This window comes from Zosterops lateralis (genome assembly GCF_965231275.1).
Source record: "Zosterops lateralis genome assembly, chromosome: 10".
In the NCBI taxonomy this organism is placed as follows: Eukaryota; Metazoa; Chordata; class Aves; order Passeriformes; family Zosteropidae; genus Zosterops; species Zosterops lateralis.
The window spans coordinates 1,517,501-1,533,198 of record NC_139770.1 but is presented as its reverse complement, the minus strand read 5'-3'; the positions used below and the strand labels follow the sequence as shown (position 1 = coordinate 1,533,198).

Here is a 15,698-nt window from a genome sequence, read left to right as displayed (position 1 = left end):
TCTGTCACTTCATCAGAAACTCTCCTGGGACACCCACAGCCCTCCCAGAGCCCACGGGGAAACCTCAGCGGGGTTGGAGACAAAGCTGATCCAAAAACACCAATAAAAGCAGATTTTTTTTTTTTCAAGGAATCCTAAAATAATTTGGTTTTAGAGGGGTCTTAAAGGTCACAATCTTTGGTGACAAAGGTCACAATCTTAAAGGTCACAATCATTGGAAATTGGAATTTATCATATTGGACACATCCTGATTTCTGTTCTCTGTGTCATTTCTAGAGAACTCTCACTGATTTCTTCACTGCAAGTCATTTTTAGCTTTCTAATTCCTAAAAAAACCTCTAATGAAGTGCTTTTATTTCCAATTAAAGTGCTCCCAAAGCACTTTTTTTCCTCAAGTTTAACCACAATAATTTAAAATTATCTTAAGTCTGTCCCGTATTTAAAACTTTACAAGTTGGCAAAATGGGCAAATTCTGAGTTTTCAGGTTTCCAACTTACAGAAACCAATTTTTTCCTGAATTTTTTTTATTTTATTATTTTTATTTTCCTGAATTTTATTTATTTATTTTTTTTATTCCTGAATTTATTATTTTATAAAAAAATAAATTTTTTTTCTGAAATTTATTTTTTTTATATATGAATTTTTTATTTTTTATTAGTTTCCTGAATTACTTTATTTATTTATTTTTATTTATTTATTTAATTTTTATTTTATTTATTTATTTATTAAAAATATTTTTTATTTATTATTATTATTATTATTATTATTCAACTCCCCAGTGTTCCATTAATTACACTTTGATCTAAAATTAATTTTTACCTCCAAAACTCTTGTGGGATTGTTCTGCTGGGTGATGGGAGGGGTGGGATCCTCTTCACCCCAACCCCTCCAGAACAGGGAATTTATGAGGATCAAAGGCTGAGGGCTCATTTCTCATTCCAGGGGATAAATTCTGCCTAAAAAATTTGAGATAAACACTCACATTTGGATGTGCCAAGGAATTGTCATCTTGGTATTTGATGGCAGTGGGGATGTTGGCAGCTGGAGGTTCTTTCTCAGCAGCTTCAGGAGCTCCAGTTCCCACATTCACAGGCTCCTGCTGCACCTCAGGAGCTTCTGTTGACTGAAAAAAAATAAATAAAAATGCAAAATTTGAGTGTTTTAACACCAAAATTCCCAAATGTGGGAAGTGTTTTAACCCAGCAATTGGTTGTTTTCCCTGAAAGGATCCTCATGGGAAGAGTTCTCAGCAGGACACGCGGGATAAAGGATATGAAGTGACCAAAAAAACGGACAGGGAGAGATTTTTTTCTTCCATTTTGCAAAGGAAAATGTTCCTTTTAAGAAGGGAAATGCACCTTTTGGGAAGGAAAATGTTCCTTTTTGGAAAGTGCACCTTTTTAGAAGGGAAATCCACCTTTTTGGAAGGGAAATGTATCTTTTGGCATGAAAATGCACCTTTTGGGAAGGAAAATGGACCTTTTTTGGGGAAAATGGACCTTTTTTGGGGAAAATGGACCTTTTTTTGGGGAAAATGTCTCTTTTTGGAAAGTGCACCTTTTTGGAAGGGAAATGTCCCTTTTTGGCATGAAAATGCACCTTTTGGGTAGGGAAATGCACCTTTTGGGAAGGAAAATGCACTTTTTTGGAAGGAAAATGCACCTTTTGGGAAGGAAAATGTCCTTTTTGGGAACTAAAATGAACCTTTTTTGGGGGGGAAAAATGTCCCTTTTGGAAAGAAAATGTCCCTTTTGGAAGAAAAATGAACCTTTTGGAAGGAAAATACACCTTTTTGGAAGGAAAATGCACCTTTTTGGAAGGAAAATACACCTTTTTGGGGGGGAAAATGCACCTTTTGGGAAGGAATTAGTACCTTTTTGGAAGGAATTAGTACCTTTTTGACCTCCTTGCTGGACCTGAAGGTCTGCGGGACGAAGGCGTCGCTCTCGATGGCCTCGATTTCCTTCACCCTCTTCACCTGGTCCAGGAGGGAGGCCTGGTCTGCACAGGGAAAGGGGATTTGGGGGATTTATGGGATTTATGGGATCCAGGAGGAGATTTTGGGACACACCAGGACAAACTGCTCCAGTTTGAGCCCAAAAATCTCCTGTTACAAGGGAAAGCTTTGAGTAAACACAACCCCAGTGAGGCCACTGGGAACATCCCAAACTCTGCCCTGAGGATTTGTGGGATAAATGGGGAAGGGAAAATCCAGGGAGAGCTCAGAGCCCAAAGGGGCTCCAGGAGAGCTGGGGAGGGACTGGGGATGATGGAGGGACAGGACACAGGGACAGAGGTTAAATGGGATACTGGGATGGAATTCCTGGGCTGGAATTCCCAGATTTGCTGCCCCTGGAGCAGCCTGGGGTAGTGAAAAGTGTCCCTGTCCCATCCCTGGATGGGATTTCAGGTCCTCCCAACCCAAACCATCCCAGAATTCTGAGCTGACAGGAGCTGCACCGCAGCAAAGTCCATAAATACAACTTCAAGCTTGATTTTTTTGGGGGGGATTTGGAAAGGAAAAAATATTTTGCTACATTTAAGGTTGTGTTTGCAAGTCCTGCTGCCTTGGGGCTGAAACCTCCTCTTTTCAAAGAGATTCCTAAGGAATTTTTTTGGATAAATCAAATACTCCAATTCCTGCTGTTTTGGTGCTGAAACCTTCTTCTTTCAAACAGATTCCTAAATATTTTTTTTTGGGATAAATCAAATACCCCAAGTCCTGCTGTTTTGGTGCTGAAACCTCCTCTCAAACAGATTCCTAAGGATTTTTTTTAGGACAAATCAAATATTCCAACTCCTGCTGCCTTGGTGTTGAAACCTCCTTTCAAACAGATTCCTAAAGATTTTTTTGGGGGGATAAATCAAACACCCCAATTCCTGCTGGGGAGAGAGAATCAGAATTCACTGAGGGTAAATAAAAGATCCTGATTAAAGCCAGGAAAAAAAAGAAAATTTCAAACCCCCAACTCAGCTCCAGGTTCCCCAAAGCCCAGGCAGCTCCAGGATCTCTCCCAGATCCTGCACAAAGCGCTGGGAATGACAAATTAGGGAAGGGGCAGAGATGAGTAAATGCTGCTGGTGACATCAGGGACATTAAGAGGAAAATGGACTGGAGGAAGCAGAGCCCATTAGTGCAGGGCAGTTTTGACAAACACATTATTGGGAGATAAAACGACTTCCAGCTGTTGTTTGTCAGCTGTCAGGGCCCAAGATTTGTGTTTCGTAGGAAAAAAATCAAAAATAATGGAGTCAGAAAGCTCCCAGGCTTCAGACAAAAAAAAAATTAAAAAAATAAAAATCAATCAATACTAACTCAGTGCATGGTGAGTCGTTTTACCCTGTCAGGGTGGGAAAAAAAAGGAATTAAATCTTAGATTTGGGATGGTTTTAAATAAAAAGGGGATTCCAGGCACAATTTCCAGGTAGGGGGAGCTTTCCCAGTTTAAACTGGGAATATCATCATCATCATCATCATCATCATCATCATCCTGCAGGGAGAATTCAGAATTTCACAATTCTCTATTTACATCTATTTCTATCCTCCCATATATTCATATATAAATATACACACTCTGTTTTATAGTTGTGAATCCCTGTGGAATTGGGCTGGATCAGCAAAAAACTGAGAAATAAAATGTGCTGGAATTGTTTTGATGCCACCCCAAAACACCGCACACAAAAAATTAGAAACAGCAGAGAATCAGATAAAAATAAAAAAGAGAATTCCAAAATTCTACAAATCAGGAAAACTTCCCTTCTGCCTAAAATATTCCCAATTTTTTTTTTCCCTTAAAGACAGAATTTATTCCACTCAGAGTTTTAAAATCACTGAAATAAAAGCATTAAATGACCAACAATATCTTGTGAATGATCCATTAAATAAAAAACATGTTTTAAATGTTTCTTGGATAATCCCTGAGTGTAAATTTTTATGGCTTCACTGCTTATCCCTAATCCTGACCATGAACATGAACTTAAAGAGATTTTTTTTTTTCCAAGCAGGTCCAACTCCAGAATCAAAGCAATGACAATAAACCTCAAATATTCCCATATTGCTAATTAGATTTAAGGGGTTAATTGAATTAAAAAATATAACATATTTTCCATAAAAAGCTTTGAAATACAGGAAAAAAAGCAAAAAAAAAGCTATTTTTTCTTGTTCTTTTGAGCTGAGGATTAAAAGAAGGAAACACCCCCAGATTCCAAGACTAAACAAACAACTCCAGCAGAAAATATTTCCCCTTTGATCCCGTTTTATTTGGGGTTATTGGAAGTGATATTTTTATCCAGCTGCCTTATGTGTGATTTCCAGCAGAACTGGGTTTTCTTTAAATTTAATTTTCCTTTCAATTTAAACCCATGGCTTTTCACACATCCCATGGCTTTTAATTGATCCCAGTTTTACTCAAGCTGCACAAAGTGACAAATTAAAGAAGAAATAAAGTTTTTCCCTGGATAATTTGCAGTGGATGAGACCAAAAACCCTCCCTGGCTGTGGGAGATCCTGGATTCTGCACCAAGCACTGGGAAAAGGAGGAAAATCCAGCAGGACAGGAGGGACTCGCTGGGGCTGTGTCACCTCTGGATTTTAAAACCTTGGAGTTTTGGTTTTCAGGGAATTTTCCTGCCTCAAATCCTCTCTGTCTGCATCAGGGGAGGATCAGATCAGTTGTGCTGAATCCCAGAGTTCTGGGACCCTTCCCAGCCCAAGTGCTGGAATTCCAAGGTCAGGGGGAGCTGCCTTGGAGAACTTCCATGGAGAACTTCCCTTGGACATCATCCCTGGAGATCCTCCTTGGAGATCCTCCCTGGAATTTCCCCCTGGAGATCCTCCCCTGGAGATCCTCCCTGGAAATTCCCCCTGGAAATCATCCTTGGAGATCATTCCTGGAGATCATCCCTAGAGAACTTCCCTGATAAAACCTCCCTGGAGATCCTCCCTGGAGATCATCCTTGGAGATCTTCCCTGAAAAACCTCCCTGGAGAACTTCCCTGAAAAACCAAACCTCCCTGGAGATCATCCTTGGAGAACCTCTCCTGGAGATCTCCCCTGGAAAACTTCTCCTGGACATCATCCCTGGAAATCCTCCCTGGAGAACTTCCCTGAAAAACCAAACTTCCCTGGAGACCATCCCTGGAGAACTTCCTCAGAGATCCTCCCTAGAGATCCTTTCTGGAGATCCTCTCTTGGACATCATCCCTGGAGATCCACCCTGGAAATTCCCCCTGGAAATCCTCCCTGGAGATCATGCCTGGAGAACCTCTCTGGAGATCCCCCCTAGAGATCTTCTCTGGAGATCTTCCCTGGAGACCATCCCTGGAAATTATCCTTGGAGATCATCCCTGGAGAATCTCTCCTGGAGATCATCCTTGGAGATTATCCCTGGAGATCCTCCTTAGAGAACTTCCCTGGAGAACTCCCCCAGAGACCATCCCCAAAGAACATCCCTGGAGATCATTCCTGGAAAACTTCCCCAAAGATCCCCCCTGCAGATCCTCCCTGGAGATCCCCCCCTGCAGATCCTCCCTGGAGCCTCAGTGGCCACTCCAGAGCTGGGACCCCCCAACATCCGGAGCAAACTCCAGAAGAATCAGCCCAGGAATGTCCCATCCCTGCGAGCTCTGCAGGCAGCACAGCCCTTCAAACCCCTCCTGCCCCTGCCAGGCTGGAGCGGGGCCATCCCGGGGTATCCCTGGGGTGTTCCCTGGGGTATCCCTGGGGTGTCCCTGGGGTGTCCCTGGGGTGTCCCCGGGGTATCCCTGGGGTATCCCTGGGGTGTCCCCGGGGTATCCCTGGGGTATCCCTGGGGTGTCCCTGGGGTGTCCCTGGGGTATCCCTGGGGTGTCCCTGGGGTGTTCCCTGGGGTATCCCTGGGGTGTCCCTGGGGTATCCCTGGGGTGTCCCTGGGGTATCCCTGGGGTGTCCCCGGGGTGTCCCTGGGGTATCCCTGGGGTGTTCCCTGGGGTATCCCTGGGGTGTCCCTGGGGTGTCCCTGGGGTATCCCTGGGGTGTCCCTGGGGTATCCCTGGGGTGTTCCCTGGAGTATTTCCTGGGATATTCCCTGGGATATTTCCTGGAATGTACCCTGGGATATTTCCCAGGATATTCCCTGGGATGTACCCTGGTATATTCTCCCTGGGATATTTCCTAAGATATTTCCCTGGGGTGTTCTCTGTGGTATTCCCTGGAATATTCTCCCTGGGTTATTTCCCTGAGATACTTCCCTGGGATATTCCCGGGGATATTTCCCTGCAATATTTCCCAGAATATTCCCTGAGATATTTCCCAGGATGTTCCCTGGAATATTCCCTGGATATTCTCTGGGGTATTCCCTGGGATATTTCCTGAGATATTTTCCTGGGATACTTCCCTGGGATATATTCTCTAGGGTATTCCCTGGGATATTCCATGGATATTTCCTGGGGTATTCCTGGGATATTCCCTGGGATATTTTCTGAGATATTTCCTGGATATTCCCTGGGGTGTTCCCTGGATATTCTCTGCGATATTTTCCAGGGATATTTCCCTGGGATATTTCCTGAGATATTGCCTGGGCTATTTCCCTGGATGTTTCCCAGGATATTTCCCAGGATATTCCCGGGCTGTGGCACAGCCGGTCCCGTTTCCCGGCCGGGCTCCGCTGCCGTTAGAGGGAGGCACCGCCTCATTTACCATCAACAGCGCCGGGGCCGCCGAGCCTGAGACACCCCGAGAGCAGCTCCAGTTCTGCGGGATCTATTCCTGGGGATCCATCCCTGGGGATCCATCCCTGTGGATCCATCCCTGTGGATCCATCCCTGGGATCCATCCCTGGGGATCCATCCCTGGGATCCATCCCTGGGGATCCATTCCTGGGGATCCATCCCTGGGGATCCATCCCTGAGGATCCATCCCTGGTGATCCATCCCTGGGGATCCATCCCTGAGAGATCCATCCCTGGGGATCCATTCCTGGGGATCCATCCCTGGGGATCCATCCCTGTCAGATCCATCCCTGTGGGATCTATTCCTGAGAGATCCATCCCTGTGGGATCCATCCCTGTGGGATCCATTTGGATCCATCCCTGCAGCTCCATCCCTGTGGGATCCATTGGGATCCATCCCTGGGGATCCATCCCTGTGGGATCCATCCATTGGGATCCATCCCTGTGGGATCCATCCCTGTGGGATCCATTGGGATCCATCCCTGGGGATCCATCCATTGGGATCCATCCCTGTGGGATCCATCCCTGTGGGATCCATTGGGATCCATCCCTGTGGGATCCATTGGGATCCATCCCTGTGGGATCCATCCCTGTGGGATCCATCCCTGTGGGATCCATTGGGATCCATCCCTGTGGGATCCATCCCTGTGGGATCCATTGGGATCCATCCCTGGGGATCCATCCCTGTATCTCCATCCCTGTGGGATCCATTGGGATCCATCCCTGTGGGATCCATCCCTGTGGGATCCATTGGGATCCATCCCTGGGGATCCATCCCTGTATCTCCATCCCTGTGGGATCCATTTGGATCCATCCCTGCAGCTCCACCCCAAATTTTGGGATCAGCCTCCATCCCCCTCATCCGTTACCCAGGACAAGGTTTCCCATTCCCAACATTTCCCAACTCTGGGCAGGAATTTTCCCGGCCAGAGTCACAGGAACAATAAATTCACTCCCCCCAAAAAAGAGAAACTGGGTAGGGAAAGCTTTTCCTGCTCATTTCCCTACTCCAAAATTCACCTGAAAATCACAATTAAATCCATTAAAGCAGCAAGTTGGGAATACCCTGGTATTCATTTTCTATTTGGAGGACATGGGATTAACAAATTAAATTGCAAAAAAAAATGCAAATTAACAAGAAAAACTTTGTCCAGGCTTGTTTTAAAATCCTGTGAAAGCAAAATTAGTAAAATACATTAAAAACAGGATTTTGTGAGCACTGTGGTACTTCACTGGAGAGAACACCACAGAGAGCACCAGACTACTCTAAATTTGCTGTTTTGATATATTTTTGATTTATTACCTGAATCATTAATTATTTATATAATTATTTATATAAATATATATGTATTAAAATATTGTTATCTATGTAGATATCAATAGTCTGATATATCTGTATAGATATCAATTTGATACTTATATCAAAAAACAGATAAAAACCTAATTTTTTACAGGATTTTAACCCAACTCTGGACACTGCCAGCTTTTCTTTGCAAAAACCTGGGAGCATCAGGTACAAAATACAGCAGAAAACAGGAGGGGAAAGTTCAGCAAGTGGGCTCTGAATTTCACAACCTTAAACTTAAGAAAACACAGTTTGTGTCACAAATATTCCCGCAAAGAACACGGAATTTTAAGAAAATACAGTTTAAGAACACCGAATTCTAAAAAAATATAATTTAAGATCACCAAATTTTAAGAAAATACAATTTAAGAACACTGAATTTTAAGAAAATGTAATTTAAGAACACTGAATTTTTTAAAAAATACATTTTTAGAACACTGAATTTTAAAAAAAAATATAATTTAAGAAAAGCAAATTTTAAGAACACCAAATTTTAAGAAAATATAATTTAGGAACACCGAATTTTAAGAAAATATAATTTAAGAACACCGAATTTTAAGAAAATACAATTTAAGAACACTGAATTTTAAGAAAATACAATTTTAAGAACACTGAATTTTAAGAAAATATAATTTAGGAACACCAAATTTTAAGAAAATATAATTTAGGAACACCGAATTTTAAGAAAATATAATTTAAGAACACCGAATTTTAAGAAAATACAATTTTAAGAACACTGAATTTTAAGAAAATATAATTTAGGAACACTGAATTTTAAGAAAATATAATTTAAGAAAAGCAAATTTTAAGAACACCGAATTTTAAGAAAATACATTTTAAGAACACTGAATTTAAGCACTTTGAATTTAAGAAGGTGAAATTTCTGCTGGAATTTCCTGTTTTCAGGTCACCTCCACCACTGCCCTCCCCAAGCCCCTGGTGGCTCCTGCAACCCAAATTTTGGGTTTTTTTGGGATATTTTTGAGACCATCCCAGGCTGGGGCAGTGGAGGGGTGGGGACAGGAAATTTTCCTGGATTTGTCCCTGCCCTGCCACCGGAGCTCCTTCCTGGGCACACAAAGGCAGGGCTGTAATTCAATGCTCAATTTACCCTTGTCTCAGTGGAGATTTCTCCCCGCTAATTGATAGAAATTAAGCCATTAATCAAGGCACCAGCCATCATTCAAGCCGGGGAAGATGAATCCAAACTTTCATCATAACCACCTTCCCCATTTTAGTGTTCATTAGCATTAATTTTTAATGCAATTATGCTCTTCTTTTACGCTGAGCTCATAAATTACTGCTCTTTTTGTTGCTGGCTGGCCTTGTAAAAAAAAAAAATCCAAGGTAATGCTTTGTGCTCTGATCTTAAAGGCAATTATTGAATTTATTTCTGCCATCCCTCCATCCCAAATCACCCCCGGGCTGGAGGTGCAGACTCACCACTGGGGATCCCACACAAGTGTTTCCTACAGAGCAATTTGTGCCCCTTAAAAACCACAGGCAGAGCAAAGAATTCCTGATTTTGCTGCTGAGAAATGGCAGGAAAATGGGGTTGGAGGATGGATAAAGGGGGGAAAAATTGGTGTGGAGATTTGGTTCATGCTTTTAACATGTTTTGGGTTCTGAAATTAATTTTTTAGGGGGGTTTCTGTAAACAAGAAAAATGTTTTAGTAATGGCAAGAACATTATTATACATAATAATAATATTCTCCTTCTCTTGGTGTCCTTCTAGTCTGACCAATGTGAAGAAGTTTGTCTTCTTGTCACCAGTCTGTGTAAAATACTATAAAAAAGAAAAAAATACTTCCTAGAAATAAAGTAACATGTTTTGGGTTCTGAAATTCCTTTTTTAGGGGAACTTTGTGTAAACAAGAAACATGTTTTAGTAATGGCAAGAACATTATTATACGTATTTTCTCCTATTCTTGGTGTCCTCCTAGTCTGACCAATGTGAAGTTTATCTTCTTGTCACCAGTCTGGGTAAAATACTATAAAAAAGAAAAAAACACTTCCCAGAAATAAAGAATTCACCTTTTCAACCTTCTAAAAATCAGTCTTTGTGTCGTTCCAGTGCACAATTGTGGCAGAGGTGCAGTGGGATGAGCTGGGCTGAGCACAGGGAGCCAGGGCTGCACTTTGGAAAATCTCCAGCTTTTCCAGGGGATCCACTTTGTTTTGACACTTCAAAAAATGCTGCTGGAATGTGCCCAGGGCTCCTTTTTCTCCCCCTGGCCCGTGGCAGGACCCCACAAAACCCTCCCAGGGGATCCTGTGTTCTGTAGGATCCTGCAGAGTCAGGAACTTCCAGCCCTTTATTCCCATCCCATAAAGGATTTTGAGAACCCCAAACCAGGGGAAAAATCCCACAGCAGCTCCCAGCACTGTGCCTGCCCCCAAACATTCTGCAGGGAAAAGGAAATGCACATTTAGGAAATGTTGCTTTGAGTTTGTGGTTTTTTTTTTTTTTTTTTTTTTTTTTTTTCCCCAGCCTTTAGTTGGGATATGGAATAAAGTCACTTGCTCCAGCACCAATAAAATATCACCCACCTCAAAATTCCCAATTTTTCTGGGCCTCAGGCAGCCTAAAGAGGACAATTCCCAGTGAAATCTCATGCTCTATGTCCCATAAATTCCCAGAAAAACCCCTCTGGAAGTCTCTGTGCCATGTTCACACGGCCCAGATCCACAAACCCCCAATTTTTATCCAAATAAAATCCCCACACCAGGGTGTGGTTTGAGCAAATGGGTCGGGAATTTTGATCCATACACCCCTATTTATTTTCCCCATAACCCCCTATTTATTTCCCCATAACCCCCTATCTGTTTCCCATACATGCCTGTCTATTTTCCCCATAATCCCCTATTTATTTCCCTATAAACCCCTATTTCTTTTCCCCACACACCCCTGTTTATTTCCCATACATCCCTGTCTATTTTCCCCATAACCCCCTATTTATTTCCTCATAAACCCCTATTTATTTCCCATACATCCCTATCTATTTTCCCCATAACCTCCTATTTATTTCCCTACAAACCCCTATTTCTTTTCCCCATATATCCATGTTTATTTCCCATCTATTCCTGTCTATTTTCCCCATACACCCCTATTTATTTTTCCCATACACCCCTATTTATTTTCCCCATAACCCCCTAATAATTTCCTCATAAACCCCTAATTATTTTCCACACACACCCCTATTTATTTCCCATACATCCCTGTCTATTTTCCCCATAAACCCCTATTTATTTCCCCATAACCCCCTATTTATTTCCTCATAAACCCCTATTTATTTTCACCACATACCCCTATTAATTTCCCCATACACCCCTATTTATTTTCCCCACACACCCCTATTTATTTTCCCCATACAACCCTGTTTATTTTCCCCATAAACCCCTATTTATTTTCCCATATACTCCTGTTTATTCCCCATACACCCGTCTATTTTCCCCATAATTCCCTATTTATTTTCCCTATTTTCCCCATAACCTCCTATTTATTTCCCTATAAAACCCCTACTTCTTCTCCCCTGTTTATTTCCCATATATTCCTGTCCATTTTCCCCATAACCCCCTATTTATTTTCCCCTATTTTCCCCATACACCCCTATTTCTTTTCCCCACACGCCCCTGTTTATTCCCCACACCCCCCCTGTTTTTACTTGCCCTTTACAAACAGCTTTTCAATACTCACCCATAAATTTGTGTCTCAACTGACTGAAGCCCAATAACCAATTCCATGATGGTTTTTACAGCCCCATTCCCTTAAGTGACTTCTCCTTTAGCACCAATAAATGCCAGGGAGATGACAGGGAAACAAACAACCTTAATGAAGTACAGAAATCAGATTTGTTCCTCATCTTGAAATTCCAAGACGATCTCGAGACTTTTTAATTTGTAAAAAACAAATCATAAATTTCCCTCTTACGGGGGAAAGATCATAAATTTCCCTGTTTCACTTGTAGAACGGTAAAACTTTAATGACACCAGCTGTTGATTGCTCAAAAAAAAAAATCACTCCAAAATCAGCTTCGAATATACTTTGATATTTTTTTAAAAGATTCATGGGATGGTTTGGGTGGGGAGGAATTAAAGAAGATTTAATTTCTGGGACACCCAGGCTGCTCCAAGCTGACCTTGGGCACTCCAGGGATCCACAGCAAATCTGGGAATTCTATCCCAGACAGGAATTCCTGACCAAAATTCAACCCATCCCTGCCCTGGGACAGTGTGAAGCCATTCCCTGTGTCCTGTCCCTCCATCCCTTGTCCCCAGTCCCTCTCCAGCTCTCCTGGATCTCCTTTAGGTCCTGGAGTTTTCTCCTCTCCAGGGGAACATTCCCAGCTCTCCCAGCCCTGGAGCATCACCAGGACATTGGGATCAGGGGAAACAGGGAAGGAGAAGAGGGAAGGAGAGGATGGGCAGGCAAAGAACAGGGTAAAATTTAAGGCACACAATTAGAAGTGATTATTAATTACAGCAGCTTTGATAAAAAGGCAGGAATTGATTCCTCCAGCTGCCATTATCCATCGGGGACCATCAATGCCATTCCCAATTCCCCTTCCCTCAACTCTGGACACACAGAATGGCCAAAACCCCAAAAATTCCCTTTTCCCCTTCCCATCTCTCATTATCACAAGCCACACTCTGTCACCAAAATTTGGCATTTTTTTTATTTCCTCCTCCACTTGTTCCTGCCCCATATCAATTCCAAGGCTCAATGTGAAGATGAGGCAGAGATAAAAGGAGATGGCAGCGAGTGGCAGCTGCTGGAGCAGCCCCTGGGAGCAGCAGCACAACACCAGGTGTTGGTGGCACTAATGAAGTGACACTGGGCACACCAGGGACACCCAGGGCAGGCCACCAAACCTGCCATCATCAAGGCAAAAATTAGAAATATTGAGAATTTCCAGCTTTGAGAAGGCAGGAAAAAAAAAAAATAATCCATGTCTCTCCATCTAAATGTGTTTTCTGTATTAAAGGATTTGGAGGTTGAGTTTGGTCTTTGCCACCACAGTGAACTTGAGGAAAATTTACTGAAGATAAATGAGGAGCTGAGGCAGTAAGTGATGAACTTTAGGGCATCCCAATGCAGGGTTGAGTAAAGCACTTTAACTTATTACAGACTGACCTCAGCCCAGCAAATCTTCTCCTGGCACGTCTTTAATTTCTGTGCTTTAATTTCCAGCACACCCAGGGAAAGGTTTTCAGCTCTCTCTGGAGGAGGTGGGAAGGGAAATCAGGGTTTGGGGTGTCCTGGGCAGGGCCAGGGCTTGGACAAATAATCCCTGAGGGTCTTTTCCAGCCCAGGATATTATTTGATGGCCATGGATGAGATTCTTCATGTGAGAACTCCTGGCCAGCAGGTTAAAGATGAATATAAAAAAATAAAATTTTTAATCTGGGTTTAGAGAGTTTATAATTAAGGTATTTTCTCCAAAGTTGACTCCTCCAGGTTTTTCAGTACATCCTAACTTTGAAAAAAGGAAAAACCTTTTCCCAGAACTCGATGGTTGGAAATCACCTTTACAATCTGGACCACACTGATGGATATTGTCTTTTTGTGACCCCTCCATCACTCAAAATCACAGAATGGAAGAATTTCACTTCTGCTAAAGAAAAGCCACCCCAGCAACACAGAGAGCTCAACAAAATCCAGGAATGACCCTCAGGGATGGGGTTTATTCCCTGGTGAGGGTCCAGCTGTCTCCCAGCCACGTTCCCACCCTGGTTTGCATCCCTCCCTCCCTCCCTCCCCTGCCCACGTGGGGCCTCATCTCCAGCCCATTCAAAATGATTATTTTCCGAGCATGTGCCACACGACTTGTTCATATAAATGGAACAAATTAAACTGTCTCCACAGATATCCCCTCGCATTTGTAGCCCCCTGATTCCTCTCCCCTCACACGTGGCCCAGACACCGAATTATCTCCCTGCAGAGCTTTGACCTCAGGATATTGGATTCTGCCACGGAGCTCAACGGGACCAAACCGACGGAGGAAACACTTAATCACACCCTCTGCCTTTGCAAAAGGAGGGGGAAAAAAAAATTTAAAAAAAATAAAAATAATAAAAAAAAACCCACCCCAGTTGAAATTTTCCCTGATGAAAAATCAATAAAGCAGTAATTGCTTGGCTTATCACGACGTGGAAGGGACGGAATTGGGAAGAGGAGCTCAGAGCCGGGAAAGGCGCGGAATTTCGGGATGGCTGAGCCAGGGAAAGGGAAAAGTCTTCAGAGCTGTAATTAAATCTAAATTGTGGATGATTTCCTGCCAAATTTATTTCCCCAGAGTCTATCAAAAAATGTTGCAGTGGTTTTTTACCAGGGGAGGAGGGGAAGGGGCAGAAGGAATGGATTCAGCGCCGGGGCCGGGCACGAGTCAGGCACGGGGCAAATCTGGGATAAAGGAACAGGGAAATGCAAATTCCAGGGGAAAGACACCAAGAAATGCAAATTTTCCAGGGGAAAGGAATGGTCCCAGCCAGCATCACCCTATGGAATGATTGAGTGCCAAAAAAATTCCCATTTTCTATTCTGGAACAACTTTTTTTCCTGGTTTTCGGTGCGTCCCCAGCTCCTCCTTCCTCCAAACATGGCCCTGCCATGATGTCTTTAAACTCAATATTTAAAATTATTATTGTTTGTAGTAGATGAAAACAAACAAGCCTAAAACCTCTCCTTAACATCATCCAACATATCAACCTCTCATCCAACATATTCCAATTTTTCCATCGCCTTTAATTTATTTTTTTTTTAATTTTTCCTCTTGTCCACTTCACCTATTCGGAATTTGTCTATTTGAAATTTTTGGAGTAAAACCGAGTTTTGGTGGCAAAATCCTTTTTGGATTCGGTCACTTTTCAGGCAGTCCCAAAAATCAAACTGTGAAAATCCAGTAAATACCCCCAGAAAAAAGTAGCAGTTTTTTTTTTTTTTTTTTTTTTTTTTGCTAATAAACCTAATTTCATGCAGCAAATTAGCATAGCTCCAATGGAAGTGCAAATGTAATCAAACTGAAAAATTCAAATGAGGCAGGGGGGGAGCCTTTTTCTGTCTTTCTTTGCTTTTTAGTCACTTTAAAAAAAAAAAAAAAAAAAAAAAAAAAAGAAATAAAAAAAAATCAGCATTTTGCTGTGTGTCCTTCCCCAGGCTGGAGGGACTGTGGTAATTAAAACATTTAAACCAGCACAAGCCCCCGGTCTCTAATCTGGAGCTGGGGTCAGCTGTCTGTAGATTCTAATTTGTCCTCAATTTTTTATTCATGCTGGGGAAAAAAATGCTGCATATTTAACAGGAAAGCAGCGGGAAGGGGCAGAGCTGGCCTTGGAGGTCAAAGAATTTGATTTCCGAGCAGATTACATGGAACATCCGACGTCTAATCTCACAGCTGATTTGGCAATAAAATGACAATAAAAGGGATGTTAAGACACCCCTCGCTATGGGGTGGGAAATAATCAGGTTTTTTATGAGTTGGGGAAGGATTGGTTGATTTGTAGAATTATTTTTATTGCAGCTCAAGGGTAAAGGGAGTTATGGGTTGTCTAAACAGGCTGGAATTTCCTTTTGGAGGGTTTTAGTTAGAGAAATCAAAAGAGGAATATTAGAGGAATAAAAATTCTTTTAAAATCATAATTTAG

At 42.5% G+C, this 15,698-nt stretch overlaps 1 protein-coding gene across 3 annotated transcripts in view; it reads right to left on the bottom strand.

The window, feature by feature from the left end:
• Positions 1-15,698, bottom strand: part of RSRC1 (arginine and serine rich coiled-coil 1) — a 109,517-nt gene that overhangs the window by 557 nt on the left and 93,262 nt on the right. For all 3 annotated transcript variants that reach the window (XM_083868896.1, XM_083868895.1, XM_083868897.1), the window contains exons 9-10: positions 1,896-2,002; positions 984-1,124 (exon numbers count right to left, since the gene is read on the bottom strand). In XM_083868896.1, the coding sequence (XP_083725022.1) occupies positions 984-1,124; positions 1,896-2,002 (248 nt within the window). The remainder of the gene's footprint in view (positions 1-983; positions 1,125-1,895; positions 2,003-15,698) is intronic.